The sequence below is a fragment of the Heteronotia binoei genome, chromosome 6, assembly GCF_032191835.1.
Source record: "Heteronotia binoei isolate CCM8104 ecotype False Entrance Well chromosome 6, APGP_CSIRO_Hbin_v1, whole genome shotgun sequence".
Taxonomy (NCBI): Eukaryota; Metazoa; Chordata; class Lepidosauria; order Squamata; family Gekkonidae; genus Heteronotia; species Heteronotia binoei.
Genome location: NC_083228.1, coordinates 150,032,235 through 150,050,267, shown reverse-complemented (window position 1 = coordinate 150,050,267; position 18,033 = coordinate 150,032,235). Strand labels below are relative to the sequence as shown.

General features: G+C 57.3%; 1 protein-coding gene across 1 annotated transcript in view; it reads left to right on the top strand.

The window, feature by feature from the left end:
* The window catches only part of ATP13A3 (ATPase 13A3), a 53,302-nt gene that overhangs the window by 20,480 nt on the left and 14,789 nt on the right, over window positions 1–18,033 (top strand). The window contains exons 20-29 of the mRNA XM_060242871.1: window positions 543–721; window positions 1,105–1,227; window positions 1,952–2,031; window positions 6,976–7,018; window positions 7,111–7,220; window positions 7,609–7,705; window positions 7,800–7,872; window positions 7,967–8,144; window positions 8,604–8,794; window positions 9,304–9,392. Coding sequence (XP_060098854.1) covers window positions 543–721; window positions 1,105–1,227; window positions 1,952–2,031; window positions 6,976–7,018; window positions 7,111–7,220; window positions 7,609–7,705; window positions 7,800–7,872; window positions 7,967–8,144; window positions 8,604–8,794; window positions 9,304–9,392 — 1,163 coding nt within the window. The remainder of the gene's footprint in view (window positions 1–542; window positions 722–1,104; window positions 1,228–1,951; window positions 2,032–6,975; window positions 7,019–7,110; window positions 7,221–7,608; window positions 7,706–7,799; window positions 7,873–7,966; window positions 8,145–8,603; window positions 8,795–9,303; window positions 9,393–18,033) is intronic.

Genomic DNA, 18,033 nt, shown 5'->3' with positions numbered 1-18,033 from the left:
CTGGGCTGGGGCGTGTTGTGCTAGAGGGACACACTGGGCTGGGGCGTGTTGTGCAGCGCTGCGGTCAGGAGGCCTTTTCTTGAGGTAGGTCTTTGAGGGTTTCCTGCATTGTGCAGGGGGTTGGACTAGATGACCCTTCCAACTCTTCTAGGATTGATTCTTCTCTCTGAGAAGCAAGTTTGACCAAATGTTCCCAATGCCGAGTTAAAAACATCTAAGCCAAATGTTGCCTAATGCAAAACCAGAAGCTTGGGAAGGAAAAACTGGTGGCCCATTTATTGAAGACGTTGCTGTGGTGAAGCGGGACTCTGCCTCAGGGGCAGAAAGTCCTGGGTTCGATCCCAGGCGGCCTCCGCAGCCGGGATTGGTCGGGGAAGAGGTGGTGGGAAAGGGTCCTCCTGAGCTCCTGTGGAGCGGCCGCTGCCGGTCTGGCTGGCCTTGATGGACGAGTGGGCCTGGGGTAGGAGGAGGCAGCTGGACGGGGGAGCAGCGGCGGAGCCCCAGCCTCAGCCTCCCTCCCTCCCACTCTGCTTGCTTCACAGGGGACAACCTGCTGACCGCCATCTCTGTGGCCAGGGACTGCGGGATGATCCAGCCTCCCGACAAGGTGATCGTGGCGGAAGCCCTGGCTCCGAAGGACGGGCAGCCCGCCAAGATCAACTGGCACTACGCAGACATGCTCAGCAAGAGCACCGATCCCTCACCCGCCATTCACCCAGAGGTAGCTCTCAGTCCTGCCCTCTGCCTGTGGGGGGTGTGGGGGGGGGTCTCTTGGCAGAGTCCAGGTGGGTCCTGAGTGGAGCCCGGGGGAGGGCCAGAACCAGCAGGGGTGGGGCCTCAGTGGCTGGGTGAGGCCTCCCGAGCAGAGGTTGTTATCCACGGGGCTGAGGCTCCCCTGTCTTGTTTGCCTTCCCCTAAAGTTGCCCTTTGCCCCACGGGGAGGATAAAGATCTGTCCTGGGCCAAAGATGTGTGCATGGGGGGGTGTGGAAGCGGCATGGTGGGAGGAGGTTGCCCTGCTCGCGGAGCCCAGGCGGGAGAGGGAGGGGGTGGGCAGCTGGGTGACTTGTCCAGTGATGTTTCTTCCCCCCCCCCCCTTGGGCAGAAGATCCCTCTGAAGCTGGCCCCGGAGAACCTGGAGGACGTCCCCGTGACCAAGCACCACTTTGCCATGAGCGGGAAGTCCTTCGCAATCATCCAGGAGCACTTTCTGGACCTCCTGCCAAAGGTGTGTGCATGGCCTGGCCTCTTGGAGCTGCCTAGCTGGCACTGCCCCTCCTGCCCAAGACGCTCCCCATGGGGAAATGGGGGTTCTAAACATTATAGAGGGGTGGGTGGGTTTGTGGAGCAGGCCAGGCGCAAGCCCTGAGCTCTGGGTTCAGGTGGGTGAGAGTCCCTTGAGGGGCACCTGGAAGACCCCCGCAGGGCACACGCGGGGCTTCTGGGTGCCACTTTGTACTGAGCTCTGCGGTTTGTGGCTTTCCTTTCTGAAGGGGCAGCTGTGTTGCTGAGTGTGTGGCTGTGCCTGCAATGGCCCCCCCCCCCGTATGCCTCCCCCCCCTTTCCCACAGCTGCAGTGCCCCACATGTCCAGCAGAGGGCTCCTTGTCGCACAGTATTTGCTTTCTTCACGGCACTGCAGTGGGAAGGCCGGCCTTAGTTTTGAGAGCTGCCCCCAGACAGCCCACGCCTGCCCCCAACCTCCCCTTGCCCCATCCCCGCCCCGGCTGGAGGCTTCAGAAACGCTTCTGCCCAGCGCTGCCCAAGTCCCCTCTTTCGCCTGCCCTCCATCCTCCCCCTGGGGGACCCTCGGTGGCTGACACGGTCTCCTCTCCTCACAACAACAACAACCCTGTGAGGTGGGTGAGGCTGAGAGCAGAGCTGCTGCCTTTCCTGGGTCACAGCCCCTCTGGCTCTCAGGCCCAAACCGTGCCTGTCTCGTTGCCCCCACAGCTCGTCCTGCACGGCACAGTGTTTGCTCGCATGGCCCCAGACCAGAAGACCCAGCTGGTGGAAGCGCTGCAGAGCGTGGAGTGAGTAGCTGCTCCTTGTGCCCCGGCTGCCTCCGCAGCAGCAGCTCTGGGGTGTGGCCTCCTCTGACAGCAGGCCTGGTGAGGGGCAGAGTCGGGCCTCAGGGCTGCTCAGTTCCCTCTGACTTCCCAGCAGGCCCCAATCCTCCCTTCTTCTCCTCGGCTGGAGGCACCGGAGGGAAACAGCTGATGAGTCCAGATGGGCAAAGGAAATCCTGCTTTCCCTGAGAAGCAGCTGAACTGCGGGGTTTGCTGCCAGGGGAGGAGTGGTGGGGGAGGAGAGGAGAGGAGAGGCCCACCCCCCTGTGGCCACCAGGCTGAAAGGCAGCCTCTGTGCGTGTGTGTGGAGGGGAGAAGCTGAGAGGCAGCATCGGGGGGGGGGGGGCTCAGCTGCTGAGCCCCCCCTCTGGTCAGCCTTGTGGAGCAGCTGATGGGCCCTGGTGTGAAGCAGGTGCTGGTCTAGGTGGGCCCTCACTGGCCTGGCCCAGCCGCTGGATCCTGCGCAGAGTTGGTGTGGGAGGGAAGCAGTGTCCGTGGGCAGGGGCACACCCTTGTGCTGGGGCTCCCTGGGACCAGCGAGGGGCTACAGGACGTGCCCCTTCCGGGGAGCAGCCAGGCCAGGGAGCTACAGAGAGGGTGGGTGGGGAGGGTGGGCTCACAAAATACAGTTCTTGCTCCCAAGGCTCCACAGCTTAGAGGGAGTCTTACCCCTGAGTCTGAGCCAAGGGGCTGGGCTGGGGGGGAGGCTTTGGCTTTGGGAACCTGCCCTCTTCTTCCGCTGCTGCTCCCAGGTTTTCTTGCCTCGTTTGTCCCACTCTGCGCACTCGTTTCTGTGTTGGTGGCCCAACCCCGTGAGGCAGGGCTTGTCTGGGAGGTGCCTGGGCTGCTTCCGCTCAGGGTGGTGTAGAGCTCAGACAAGACCCCAAAGCCGCTAGGACGAGTCAGGGCAAGGAAACAGCATAAATTACACACTGAGCAGCCTAAAAGGACGTTAGATGAAGCAGGCTGTAAAACAGTAGAAGCAGATACACCTGGGTAAAAGGAATGTTTTCGCTTGCCTAAGAACATCAGGAGAGCCTCGCTAGGTCAAGCCAGGGAGGGTCCATCCAGTCCAGCCTCCTGTCCAACACAGTGGCCAACCAGTTCCTCTGGAGGGCCAACAACAGGGCAGAGAGGCCGAGGCCTTCCCCTGAGAACAACATCAGGAGAGCCTCGCTAGGTCAAGCCAGGGAGGGTTTATCCAGTCCAGCCTCCTGTTTCACACAGTGGCCAGCCAGTTCCTCTGGAGGGCCAGCAACAGGGCAGAGAGGCCGAGGCCTTCCCCTGAGAAGAACATCAGAAGAGCCCTGCTGGGTCACACCAGGGAGGGTCCATCTAGTCCAGCCTCCTGTCTCACACAGTGGCCAGCCAGTTCCTCTGGAGGGCCAGCAACAGGGCAGAGAGGCCGAGGCCTTCCCCTGAGAAGAACATCAGAAGAGCCCAGCTGGGTCAGACCAGTGAGGGTCCATCTAGTCCAGCATGCTGTCTCACACAGTGGCCAGCCAGTTCCTCTGGAGGACCAACCACAGGGCAGAGAGGCCGAGGCCTTCCCCTGAGAAGAACATCAGAAGAGCCCAGCTGGGTCAGACCAGAGAGGTTCCATCGAGTCCAGCCTCCTGTCTCACACAGTGGCCAGCCAGTTCCTCTGGAGGGCCAACCACAGGGCAGAGAGGCTGAGGCCTTCCCCTGAGAAGAACATCAGAAGAGCCCTGCTGGGTCAGACCAGACAGGGTCCCTCTAGTCCAGCCTCCTGTCCAACACAGTGGCCAACCAGTTCCTCTGGAGGGCCAACAACAGGGCAGAGAGGCCGAGGCCTTCCCCTGAGAATAACATCAGAAGAGCTCTGGTGGGTCAGACCAGTGAGGGTCCATCTAGTCCAGCCTCCTGTCTCACACAGGGGCCAGCCAGTTCCTCTGGAGGGCCAACAACAGGGCAGAGGGGCCGAGGCCTTCCCCTGAGAAGAACATCAGAAGAGCCCTGCTGGGTCACACCAGGGAGGGTCCATCCAGTCCAGCCTCCTGTCTCACACAGGGGCCAGCCAGTTCCTCTGGAGGGCCAGCAACAGGGCAGAGAGGCCGAGGCCTTCCCCTGAGAAGAACATCAGAAGAGCCCAGCTGGGTCAGACCAGTGAGGGTCCATCTAGTCCAGCATGCTGTCTCACACAGTGCCCAGCCAGTTCCTCTGGAGGACCAACAACAGGGCAGAGAGGCCGAGGCCTTCCCCTGAGAAGAACATCAGAAGAGCCCAGCTGGGTCAGACCAGAGAGGTTCCATCGAGTCCAGCCTCCTGTCTCACACAGTGGCCAGCCAGTTCCTCTGGAGGGCCAACCACAGGGCAGAGAGGCTGAGGCCTTCCCCTGAGAAGAACATCAGAAGAGCCCTGCTGGGTCACACCAGGGAGGGTCCATCCAGTCCAGCCTCCTGTCTCACACAGGGGCCAGCCAGTTCCTCTGGAGGGCCAGCAACAGGGCAGAGAGGCCGAGGCCTTCCCCTGAGAAGAACATCAGAAGAGCCCAGCTGGGTCAGACCAGAGAGGTTCCATCGAGTCCAGCCTCCTGTCTCACACAGGGGCCAGCCAGTTCCTCTGGAGGGCCAACCACAGGGCAGAGAGGCTGAGGCCTTCCCCTGAGAAGAACATCAGAAGAGCCCAGCTGGGTCAGACCAGACAGGGTCCCTCTAGTCCAGCCTCCTGTCCAACACAGTGGCCAACCAGTTCCTCTGGAGGGCCAACAACAGGGCAGAGAGGCCGAGGCCTTCCCCTGAGAATAACATCAGAAGAGCTCTGGTGGGTCAGACCAGTGAGGGTCCATCTAGTCCAGCCTCCTGTCTCACACAGTGGCCAGCCAGTTCCTCTGCAGGGCCAGCAACAGGGCAGAGAGGCCGAGGCCTTCCCCTGAGAAGAACATCAGAAGAGCCCAGCTGGGTCAGACCAGTGAGGGTCCATCTAGTCCAGCATGCTGTCTCACACAGTGGCCAGCCAGTTCCTCTGGAGGACCAACAACAGGGCAGAGAGGCCGAGGCCTTCCCCTGAGAAGAACATCAGAAGAGCCCAGCTGGGTCAGACCAGAGAGGTTCCATCGAGTCCAGCCTCCTGTCTCACACAGTGGCCAGCCAGTTCCTCTGGAGGGCCAACAACAGGGCAGAGAGGCTGAGGCCTTCCCCTGAGAAGAACATCAGAAGAGCCCTGCTGGGTCAGACCAGACAGGGTCCCTCTAGTCCAGCCTCCTGTCTCACACAGGGGCCAGTCACTTCCTCTGGAGGGCCAACAACAGGGAAGAGAGGCCAAGGCCTTCCCCTGAGAAGAACATCAGAAGAGCCCTATTGGATCAGACCAGGGAGGGTCCATCCAGTCCAGCCTCCTGTCTCACACAGTAGCCAACCAGTTCCTCTGGAGGGCCAACAAGGCAGAGAGGCTGAGGTCTTCCCCGGAAAAGAGCATCAGAAAAGCCCTGCTGAATTAGACCAGGGAGAGTCCATCTAGTCCAGCCTCCTGTCTCACACAGGGGCCAACCAGTTCCTCTGGAGGGCCAACCACAGGGCAGAGAGGCCAAGACCTTCCCCTGAGAAGAACCTCAGAAGAGCCCTGCTGGGTCAGAGCAGTGAGGGTCCATCTAGTCCAGCCTCCTGCCTCACACAGGGGCCAACTAGTTCCTCTGGAGGGCCAACCACAGGGCAGAGAGGCCAAGACCTTCCCCTGAGAAGAACATCAGAAGAGCCCTGCTGCGTCAGACCAGGGAGGGTCCATCTAGTCCAGCCTCCTGTCTCACACAGTGGCCAACCAGTTCCTCTGGAGAGCCAACCACAGGGCAGAGAGGCTGAGGCCTTCCCCTGAGAAGAGCATCAGAAGAGCCCTGCTGGGTCAGACCAGTGAGGATCCATCTAGTCCAACCTCCTGTCTCACACAGTGGCCAGCCCGTTCCTCTGGAGGGCCAACCACAGGGCAGAGAGGCTGAGGCCTTCCCCTGAGAAGAATATCAGAAGAGCCCTGCTGGGTCAGACCAGTGAGGGTCCCTCTAGTCCAGCCTCCTGTCTCACACAGTGGCCAACCAGTTCCTCTGGAGGGCCAGTAACAGGGCAGAGAGGCCGAGGCCTTCATAAGAGCATCAGGATCAGACCAGTGAAGGTCCACCTAGTCCAGCATTCTGCCTTTCACTGAGTCCAGCGGGGTCCTCTGCATAGCCAACAGCAGGGCACAGAGGCTGAGGCCTTCCCTTCACATTGGCTCCTGGTGTTGGAATTCAAAGGATGAGTGCCTCTGACTGTGGAGGTTCCCCTCAGTCACCATGAATCCTCCTCCATGAGTCTGTAACCCCCTTTATAAGCTCCCTGTTCCTGAGGCGATCACCACCTCCTCTAGCAGTGAGTTCCACGTTCTCTCTGGAAAGCAGTTTTTCCTTCTGTCTGCTCTGAACCTGTTTCCCAGTGGCTTCATTGGAGGGCTAGCATTTTGGGTGAGGGAGAGGAATTTGTCTTGGTCGAGTCTCTCCCCCCCCCTTTGCATAATGCTCTAAACCTCTCTCATGCCCCCCCCCTCCTTCCCACAACGGTCAGAGCAGTGGGGGGTCTGGTCCCCCTGCGAGCAGCTGCTCACCTTTGCCTCTCGGGATGGGGCCTTCTGTCCTTCCCCGCCAGCTTTGCCTGGGCATCCAAGAGGGCTCCTGGAGACCTCGCACTGGGGGAAGGGCGGGGCAGGGCGGCTGCGCCTCTTGGTGGGTGGAGCGGGGGGGGCCCTGTGAGGAAGCTGCCTTCCCTCTCCCAGCGGGGGAGGAGAATCCCCTTGAAGCCCCACTGCTGCCCCCCCCCAGCACTTGGCTCTAGGCAGTTGCGCTGAGCCGTCGTCTTGCAGGGTGGGGGGAGGCCCTTGGGCTGATCTCCAAGAGGAGCCTAACGGGGGTTTCTCCTTTGGCAGCTACTACGTGGGCATGTGTGGCGACGGAGCCAACGACTGTGGGGTGAGTAGCCTCCTTTGGAGGGCACAGGGCTCTGTTTGCCTGGCGAGGGCAGAAGAAGTGGCCCTCACTGTCTCTCTCTGCCCCCCCGGCAGGCGCTGAAGAGGGCACACGGAGGCATTTCCTTGTCTGAACTGGAGGCTTCGGTGGCCTCGCCCTTCACCTCCAGGAGCTCCAGCATCTCCTGTGTGCCAAATCTTATCAGGTAAAGCTGCTCAGAAGGTACCTGGCTCCTCTGACCGATGACGCAGGGCGTGGGGCCCTCTCACTCTCAGCTGCAGGCCCTGCTGTCGCCCACATGCCGGGCTCCAGAGCTGGGGGTGGAGACAGGGCATTCCCTCGCTGCTTCATAGATTTCTACGAGAGATGTGGGGGTGGGGGAGAAGGAGGTCTTTGTGGGTTTCCTGCATTGGGCAGGGGGTTGGACTAGATGACCCTGGAGAGCCCTTCCAACTCTAGGATTCTAATCCATCAGTTCCTCAGGTAGCGCCTGGGCCTCTTCCCCTCCCCTCCCCTCTGATCTAGAGGGGGATTGGATCTCTCCCAGGCCCCAGTGCTGGCTGCTGCTGAGAGGGCCTCTGTTATTCCCCCAGGGAAGGCCGGGCGGCTTTGATCACCTCCTTCTGCGTGTTCAAGTTCATGGCCCTCTACAGCATCATCCAGTACGTGTCCGTGACCCTGCTGTACTCGGTGAGTGAGTGGCAGAGCTCTCCCTCCTGCCCCGGAGCCCCCCCAGGCCGCCTTCTGGTCTCCCCGGGACAGACGCGTGACCCCTTCTTTGCAGATGCTGAGCAACCTGGGAGACCTGCAGTTCCTCTTCATCGACCTGGCCATCATCCTTGTGGTGGTCTTCACCAGTGAGTCCCCCCCTGCCCCACTTCTGCCCCTCTCGGGACCTGCTGAAGCGCCCATCGTCCTTGGGCCTGCCTACCTGCCCCTCTCTCTCTGCAGTGAGCCTGAACCCGGCTTGGAAAGAGCTGGTGGCCCAGAGGCCCCCCGCAGGCCTCATCTCCGCGCCCCTCCTGTGCTCCGTCCTCACCCAGATCCTCGTCTGCCTCGGCTTCCAGACCCTGGGCTTCCTCTGGGTCAGGCAGCAGCCCTGGTACCAGCCCTGGACCCCCCACTCCAAGTAGGTGCATGAGGGGGAGATTTCCCTGGGCTGGCCTCCCTTGCCTGGTGGGCGCCGCTCTTGCAAGGGCCGCTGCACAGAGCAGTTGTTCCTCTTCCCTGCTGCTGGCTTGGCCCAGTTCCCCTGCTTGCTCCCCCTGCTGGGCACTCCCTGGAGTTCTCTGGACTGCTGTGGCCTCCCGCAGCTGTGAGCCGGCCTGTCTGGCGGGGCGGAGGGGGAGAAGCTGAGGCAGGGTGACCTGGGTTCAGATCCCCACGGAGCAGTGGAGCTTGCTGGGTGCCCCGGCCAGGCGACTTCCCCCTCTCCCGGCAGGGTGGGAACCCAAGGCAGGTGTGCTGCCCCCTGCTGCTGGGCTAGAGGCTGGTGGCCACGTTGCTGAGCTCCAGGAGGCCCTCCCCTGCCGGGCTCCTCCTCCTCCTCCTTTGTCACGCTGTGCCAGGGTTCCCCTTCCCTCTGCAGTGCCTGCAGCTCCTCCAGGGCCCCCGAAGGTGCCAACGCCTCCTCCCAGGGGAACGAGACTCTCCACGATGAGCACAACATCCGGAACTACGAGAACACCACCCTCTTCTTCATCTCCAGCTTCCAGTACCTCACCGTGGCCGTCGCCTTCTCCAAGGGGAAGCCCTTCCGGCAGCCCTGCCACAAGAACTGTGCGCATCTGGCGGGGCGGTAGAGCTCGTTGTCTGGGCTGGGTGGGAGGGGAAGGGAAGGGACCCTGGGAGCCGGCCTGGCCCCAGAGGGGTGTTGCAGCCCACTCAGAGCTCCTCCTACCTCTCTGGCCAGTCTGCCGGCTCACAGGATAAGTGGAGGTTTGGCCAAGAGCTCTTGTTCCTGAAGCCGCCCTTGCCTCCACAGTGCCAGGAGGAGCCAGGCCAGTCCGTTCCAGGAAAGCCCATAAACCAGCCAGGAGGGGGTGGGGAGGTCAGCCCAATGGGAGCCACGTCCAGCGGGGCTGAGCCTGGGAGAGAATCGCCTCTCTGCCGGCTGGTTGCTCAAAGGGCGGAGGGGGGGGAGCCGTAAGTGACCCCAGCACTCCGGCAGATCTCTCTCGGGGCCCCACACTTCTTCCTTCTGGCCCCGGAAGATGTGGAGCAGCAGCAGCAGCAGAGAAAGCGTGAAGCAGCCTCCTTCTCCTCCCACCCTCCCTTCTCTCCGGCAGATCTCTTCATCCTGTCGGTGCTGGTGCTGTACGCCTTCACCCTCTTCATCCTCCTGCATCCCGTCCAGCCCATCGACTGGGCCCTCGAGGTAGGAGCCCCCTCCCTGCTGGGCCTCCGGAGGGGTTCTGGGGAGGAGGCTGGGAGACTTAGCTCAGGCAGGCACCGGGGCAGAGGAGGGGGGGGAGCCTCCCTGCCTCCACCTTGTTCCTAACCTAAAACAGCCCCTCCTCCGAGAGCTGCCAACTGCCCACTGGGGGCAAAGATCCAGGCCCCTGGATCTGGACTGCAGAGTTGCATCCTGGGGAAAAGGGGGAAAGGGGAGGGCTGAAGCCCCTCTGCAGCGGCAGCAGAATCTTTCAACATGGCCGGCCTGAGAATGGAGCCTGTAAAAATCTGCTCTGGCCACAAAACTCGCTCCCAGGGCCTTGCCTGGTTTGGGCTTCTGGCTGCAGCTCAGCAGAGAAGAAGAGTTCCAGGCGGCAGCCATGTTGCCAGTTGCACCGGAGAGATCAGGGAGATTTTCAGGGCAGAGTCGGAGATCAGATGGCAGGGTCTATCTGTGGTCTTTGCCTCAAGGTATAGAGGGGGCCCTCTGCTCTGACTTCTTGGTGCTGGGGGGGAGGCAAAAGTGGACCTCCTGATGGCCCCTGCTTTTTGGCCCCTGTGTGACAGAGTGTTGGACTGGATGGGCCACTGGCTTGATCCAACAGGGCTTCTCTTATGTGACACAGAGTGTTGGACTGGAGGGGCCACTGGCCTGATCCAACAGGGCTTCTCTTATGTTCTTATGTGACGCAGAGTGTAGGACTGGATGGGCCACTGGCCTGATCCAACAGGGCTTCTCTGATTTTATGTGACACAGAGTGTTAGACTGGATGGTCCATTGGTCTGATCCAACAGGGCTTCTCTTATGTTCTTCTGTGACACAGAGTGTTAGACTGAATGGTCCATTGGTCTGATCCAACAGGGCTTCTCTTATGTTCTTCTGTGACACAGAGTGTTGGACTGGATGGGCCATTGGCCTGATCCAACAGGGCTTCTCTTATGTTCTTATGTAACACAGAGTGTTGGACTGGAGGGGCCATTGGCCTGATCCAACAGGGCTTCTCTTATGTGACACAGAGTGTTGGACTGGAGCGGCTATTGGCCTGATTCAACATGGCTTCTCTTATGTTCTTATGTGACACAGAGTGTTGGACTGGAGGGGCCATTGGCCTGATCCAACAGGGCTTCTCTGATGTTCTTATGAGACACAGAGTGTTGGACTGGAGGGGCCATTGGCCTGATCCAACAGGGCTTCTCTGATGTTCTTATGTCTGGGGCAGTGAGGCTCTGTATTCTTGGTGCTTGGAGGAGGGGGCAACAGTGGAGGGGGGGGCTTCTGGTGTCCTGGCCCCACTGATGGACCTCCTAATGGCACCTGGGGTTTTTTTGAGCACTGTGTGACACAGAGTGATGGACTGGAGGGGCCACTGGCCTAATCCAACATGGCTTCTCTTATGTTCTTATGTGACACAGAGTGTTGGACTGGATGGGCCATTGGCTTGATCCAACAGGGCTTCTCTTATGTTCTTATGTCTAGGGAAGTGATGCTCTGTATTCTTGGTGCTTGGGGGAGGGGGCAACAGTGGGGGGGGATTCTGGTGTCCTGGCCCCACTGATGGACCTCCTGATGGCAACTGGGGGTTTTTTTGAGCACTGTGTGACACAGAGTGATGGACTGGAGGGGCTGTTGGCCTGATCCAACAGGGCTTCTCTTATGTTCTTCTGTGACACTGAGTGTTGGACTGGATGGGCCATTGGCCTGACCCAACATGGCTTCTTTGATGTTCTTATGTCTGGGAAAGTGATGCTCTGTATTCTTGGTGCTTGGGGGAGGGGGCAACAGTGGGGGGGATTCTGGTGTCCTGGCCCCACTGATGGACCTCCTGATGGCACCTGGGGTTTTGTTGAGCACTGTGTGACACAGAGTGATGGACTGGAGGGGCCGTTGGCCTAATCCAACAGGGCTTCTCTTATGTTCTTATGAGACACAGAGTGTTGGACTGGATGGGCCATTGGCCTGATCCAACATGGCTTCTCTTATGTTCTCATGTCTGGGACAGTGATGCTCTGTATTCTTGGTGCTTGGAGGAGGGGGCAACAGTGGAGGGGGGGGGGCTTCTGGTGTCGTGGCCCCACTGATGGACCTCCTGATGGCACCTGGGTTTTTTGGGGGGCATTGTATGACACAGAGTGATGGACTGGATGGGCCACTGGCCTGATCCAACATGGCTTCTCTTATGTTCTTATGTGACACAGAGTGTTGGACTGGATGGGCCATTGGCTTGATCCAACAGGGCTTCTCTTATGTGACACAGAGTGTTGGACTGGATGGGCCATTGGCCTGATCCAATATGGCTTCTCTGATGTTCTTATGTCTAGGGAAGTGATGCTCTGTATTCTTGGTGCTTGGGGGAGGGGGCAACAGTGGGGGGTATTCTGGTGTCCTGGCCCCACTGATGGACCTCCTGGTGGCAACTGGGGTTTTTTTTGAGCACTGTGTGACACAGAGTGATGGACTGGAGGGGCTGTTGGCCTGATCCAACAGGGCTTCTCTTATGTTCTTCTGTGACACAGAGAGTTGGACTGCAGGGGCCATTGGCTTGATCCAACATGGCTTCTCTTATGTTCTTATGTGACACAGAGTGTTGGACTGGATGGGCCATTGGCCTGATCCAACAGGGCTTCTCTTATGTGACACAGAGTGTTGGAGTGGATGGGCCACTGGCCTGATCCAACAGGGCTTCTCTTATGTTCTTATGTGACATAGAGTGTTGGACTGGATGGGCTATTGGCCTGATCCAACATGGCTTCTCTTATGTTCTCATGTCTGGGACAGTGATGCTCTGTATTCTTGGTGCTTGGAGGAGGGGGCAACAGTGGAGGGGGGGGCTTCTGGTGTCATGGCCCCACTGATGGACCTCCTGATGGCACCTGGGGTTTTTTTGGGCATTGTGTGACACAGAGTGATGGACTGGATGGGCCACTGGCCTGATCCAACATGGCTTCTCTTATGTTCTTATGTGACACAGAGTGTTGGACTGGATGGGCCATTGGCTTGATCCAACAGGGCTTCTCTTATGTTCTTATGTCTAGGGAAGTGATGCTCTGTATTCTTGGTGCTTGGGGGAGGGGGCAACAGTGGGGGGGATTCTGGTGTCCTGGCCCCACTGATGGACCTCCTGATGGCAACTGGGTTTTTTTTTGAGCACTGTGTGACACAGAGTGATGGACTGGAGGGGCTGTTGGCCTGATCCAACAGGGCTTCTCTTATGTTCTTCTGTGACACAGAGTGTTGGACTGGATGGGCCATTGGCTTGATCCAACATGGCTACTCTTATGTTCTTATGTGACACAGATTGTTGGACTGGATGGGCCATTGTCCTGATCCAATAGGGCTTCTCTTATGTGACACAGAGTGTTGGACTGGATGGGCCACTGGCCTGATCCAACAGGGCTTCTCTTATGTTCTTATGTGACACAGAGTATTGGACTGGATGGGCCATTGGCCTGATCCAACATGGCTTCTCTTATTTTTTTATGTGACACAGATTGTTGGACTGGATGGGCCATTGGCCTGATCCAATAGGGCTTCTCTTATGTGACACAGAGTGTTGGACTGGATGGGCCACTGGCCTGATCCAACAGGGCTTCTCTTATGTGACACAGATTGTTGGACTGGATGGGCCATTGGCTTGATCCAACACGGATTCTCTTATGTGACACAGAGTGTTGGACTGGATGTGCCATTGGCCTGACCCAACATGGCTTCTTTGATGTTCTTATGTCTAGGAAAGTGATGCTATGTATTCTTGGTGCTTGGGGGAGGTGGCAACAGTGGGGGGGATTCTGGTGCCCTGGCCCCACTGATGGACCTCCTGATGGCACCTGGGGTTTTGTTGAGCACTGTGTGACACAGAGTGATGGACTGGAGGGGCCGTTGGCCTAATCCAACAGGGCTTCTCTTATGTTCTTATGAGACACAGAGTGTTGGACTGGATGGGCCACTGGCCTGATCCAACAGGGCTTCTCTGATTTTATGTGACGCAGAGTGTTAGACTGGATGGTCCATTGGTCTGATCCAACAGGGCTTCTCTTATGTTCTTCTGTGACACAGAGTGTTAGACTGAATGGTCCATTGGTCTGATCCAACAGGGCTTCTCTTATGTTCTTCTGTGACACAGAGTGTTGGACTGGATGGGCCATTGGCCTGATCCAACAGGGCTTCTCTTATGTTCTTATGTGACACAGAGTGTTGGACTGGAGGGGCCATTGGCCTGATCCAACAGGGCTTCTCTTATGTGACACAGAGTGTTGGACTGGAGCGGCTATTGGCCTGATTCAACATGGCTTCTCTTATGTTCTTATGTGACACAGAGTGTTGGACTGGAGGGGCCATTGGCCTGATCCAACAGGGCTTCTCTGATGTTCTTATGAGACACAGAGTGTTGGACTGGAGGGGCCATTGGCCTGATCCAACAGGGCTTCTCTGATGTTCTTATGTCTGGGGCAGTGAGGCTCTGTATTCTTGGTGCTTGGAGGAGGGGGCAACAGTGGAGGGGGGGGCTTCTGGTGTCCTGGCCCCACTGATGGACCTCCTAATGGCACCTGGGGTTTTTTTGAGCACTGTGTGACACAGAGTGATGGACTGGAGGGGCCACTGGCCTAATCCAACATGGCTTCTCTTATGTTCTTATGTGACACAGAGTGTTGGACTGGATGGGCCATTGGCCTGATCCAACAGGGCTTCTCTTATGTTCTTATGTAACACAGAGTGTTGGACTGGAGGGGCCATTGGCCTGATCCAACAGGGCTTCTCTTATGTGACACAGAGTGTTGGACTGGAGCGGCTATTGGCCTGATTCAACATGGCTTCTCTTATGTTCTTATGTGACACAGAGTGTTGGACTGGAGGGGCCATTGGCCTGATCCAACAGGGCTTCTCTGATGTTCTTATGAGACACAGAGTGTTGGACTGGAGGGGCCATTGGCCTGATCCAACAGGGCTTCTCTGATGTTCTTATGTCTGGGGCAGTGAGGCTCTGTATTCTTGGTGCTTGGAGGAGGGGGCAACAGTGGAGGGGGGGGCTTCTGGTGTCCTGGCCCCACTGATGGACCTCCTAATGGCACCTGGGGTTTTTTTGAGCACTGTGTGACACAGAGTGATGGACTGGAGGGGCCACTGGCCTAATCCAACATGGCTTCTCTTATGTTCTTATGTGACACAGAGTGTTGGACTGGATGGGCCATTGGCTTGATCCAACAGGGCTTCTCTTATGTTCTTATGTCTAGGGAAGTGATGCTCTGTATTCTTGGTGCTTGGGGGAGGGGGCAACAGTGGGGGGGGATTCTGGTGTCCTGGCCCCACTGATGGACCTCCTGATGGCAACTGGGGGTTTTTTTGAGCACTGTGTGACACAGAGTGATGGACTGGAGGGGCTGTTGGCCTGATCCAACAGGGCTTCTCTTATGTTCTTCTGTGACACTGAGTGTTGGACTGGATGGGCCATTGGCCTGACCCAACATGGCTTCTTTGATGTTCTTATGTCTGGGAAAGTGATGCTCTGTATTCTTGGTGCTTGGGGGAGGGGGCAACAGTGGGGGGGATTCTGGTGTCCTGGCCCCACTGATGGACCTCCTGATGGCACCTGGGGTTTTGTTGAGCACTGTGTGACACAGAGTGATGGACTGGAGGGGCCGTTGGCCTAATCCAACAGGGCTTCTCTTATGTTCTTATGAGACACAGAGTGTTGGACTGGATGGGCCATTGGCCTGATCCAACATGGCTTCTCTTATGTTCTCATGTCTGGGACAGTGATGCTCTGTATTCTTGGTGCTTGGAGGAGGGGGCAACAGTGGAGGGGGGGGGCTTCTGGTGTCGTGGCCCCACTGATGGACCTCCTGATGGCACCTGGGTTTTTTGGGGGGCATTGTATGACACAGAGTGATGGACTGGATGGGCCACTGGCCTGATCCAACATGGCTTCTCTTATGTTCTTATGTGACACAGAGTGTTGGACTGGATGGGCCATTGGCTTGATCCAACAGGGCTTCTCTTATGTGACACAGAGTGTTGGACTGGATGGGCCATTGGCCTGATCCAATATGGCTTCTCTGATGTTCTTATGTCTAGGGAAGTGATGCTCTGTATTCTTGGTGCTTGGGGGAGGGGGCAACAGTGGGGGGTATTCTGGTGTCCTGGCCCCACTGATGGACCTCCTGGTGGCAACTGGGGTTTTTTTTGAGCACTGTGTGACACAGAGTGATGGACTGGAGGGGCTGTTGGCCTGATCCAACAGGGCTTCTCTTATGTTCTTCTGTGACACAGAGAGTTGGACTGCAGGGGCCATTGGCTTGATCCAACATGGCTTCTCTTATGTTCTTATGTGACACAGAGTGTTGGACTGGATGGGCCATTGGCCTGATCCAACAGGGCTTCTCTTATGTGACACAGAGTGTTGGAGTGGATGGGCCACTGGCCTGATCCAACAGGGCTTCTCTTATGTTCTTATGTGACATAGAGTGTTGGACTGGATGGGCTATTGGCCTGATCCAACATGGCTTCTCTTATGTTCTCATGTCTGGGACAGTGATGCTCTGTATTCTTGGTGCTTGGAGGAGGGGGCAACAGTGGAGGGGGGGGCTTCTGGTGTCATGGCCCCACTGATGGACCTCCTGATGGCACCTGGGGTTTTTTTGGGCATTGTGTGACACAGAGTGATGGACTGGATGGGCCACTGGCCTGATCCAACATGGCTTCTCTTATGTTCTTATGTGACACAGAGTGTTGGACTGGATGGGCCATTGGCTTGATCCAACAGGGCTTCTCTTATGTTCTTATGTCTAGGGAAGTGATGCTCTGTATTCTTGGTGCTTGGGGGAGGGGGCAACAGTGGGGGGGATTCTGGTGTCCTGGCCCCACTGATGGACCTCCTGATGGCAACTGGGTTTTTTTTTGAGCACTGTGTGACACAGAGTGATGGACTGGAGGGGCTGTTGGCCTGATCCAACAGGGCTTCTCTTATGTTCTTCTGTGACACAGAGTGTTGGACTGGATGGGCCATTGGCTTGATCCAACATGGCTACTCTTATGTTCTTATGTGACACAGATTGTTGGACTGGATGGGCCATTGTCCTGATCCAATAGGGCTTCTCTTATGTGACACAGAGTGTTGGACTGGATGGGCCACTGGCCTGATCCAACAGGGCTTCTCTTATGTTCTTATGTGACACAGAGTATTGGACTGGATGGGCCATTGGCCTGATCCAACATGGCTTCTCTTATTTTTTTATGTGACACAGATTGTTGGACTGGATGGGCCATTGGCCTGATCCAATAGGGCTTCTCTTATGTGACACAGAGTGTTGGACTGGATGGGCCACTGGCCTGATCCAACAGGGCTTCTCTTATGTGACACAGATTGTTGGACTGGATGGGCCATTGGCTTGATCCAACACGGATTCTCTTATGTGACACAGAGTGTTGGACTGGATGTGCCATTGGCCTGACCCAACATGGCTTCTTTGATGTTCTTATGTCTAGGAAAGTGATGCTATGTATTCTTGGTGCTTGGGGGAGGTGGCAACAGTGGGGGGGATTCTGGTGCCCTGGCCCCACTGATGGACCTCCTGATGGCACCTGGGGTTTTGTTGAGCACTGTGTGACACAGAGTGATGGACTGGAGGGGCCGTTGGCCTAATCCAACAGGGCTTCTCTTATGTTCTTATGAGACACAGAGTGTTGGACTGGATGGGCCACTGGCCTGATCCAACAGGGCTTCTCTGATTTTATGTGACGCAGAGTGTTAGACTGGATGGTCCATTGGTCTGATCCAACAGGGCTTCTCTTATGTTCTTCTGTGACACAGAGTGTTAGACTGAATGGTCCATTGGTCTGATCCAACAGGGCTTCTCTTATGTTCTTCTGTGACACAGAGTGTTGGACTGGATGGGCCATTGGCCTGATCCAACAGGGCTTCTCTTATGTTCTTATGTGACACAGAGTGTTGGACTGGAGGGGCCATTGGCCTGATCCAACAGGGCTTCTCTTATGTGACACAGAGTGTTGGACTGGAGCGGCTATTGGCCTGATTCAACATGGCTTCTCTTATGTTCTTATGTGACACAGAGTGTTGGACTGGAGGGGCCATTGGCCTGATCCAACAGGGCTTCTCTGATGTTCTTATGAGACACAGAGTGTTGGACTGGAGGGGCCATTGGCCTGATCCAACAGGGCTTCTCTGATGTTCTTATGTCTGGGGCAGTGAGGCTCTGTATTCTTGGTGCTTGGAGGAGGGGGCAACAGTGGAGGGGGGGGCTTCTGGTGTCCTGGCCCCACTGATGGACCTCCTAATGGCACCTGGGGTTTTTTTGAGCACTGTGTGACACAGAGTGATGGACTGGAGGGGCCACTGGCCTAATCCAACATGGCTTCTCTTATGTTCTTATGTGACACAGAGTGTTGGACTGGATGGGCCATTGGCCTGATCCAACAGGGCTTCTCTTATGTTCTTATGTAACACAGAGTGTTGGACTGGAGGGGCCATTGGCCTGATCCAACAGGGCTTCTCTTATGTGACACAGAGTGTTGGACTGGAGCGGCTATTGGCCTGATTCAACATGGCTTCTCTTATGTTCTTATGTGACACAGAGTGTTGGACTGGAGGGGCCATTGGCCTGATCCAACA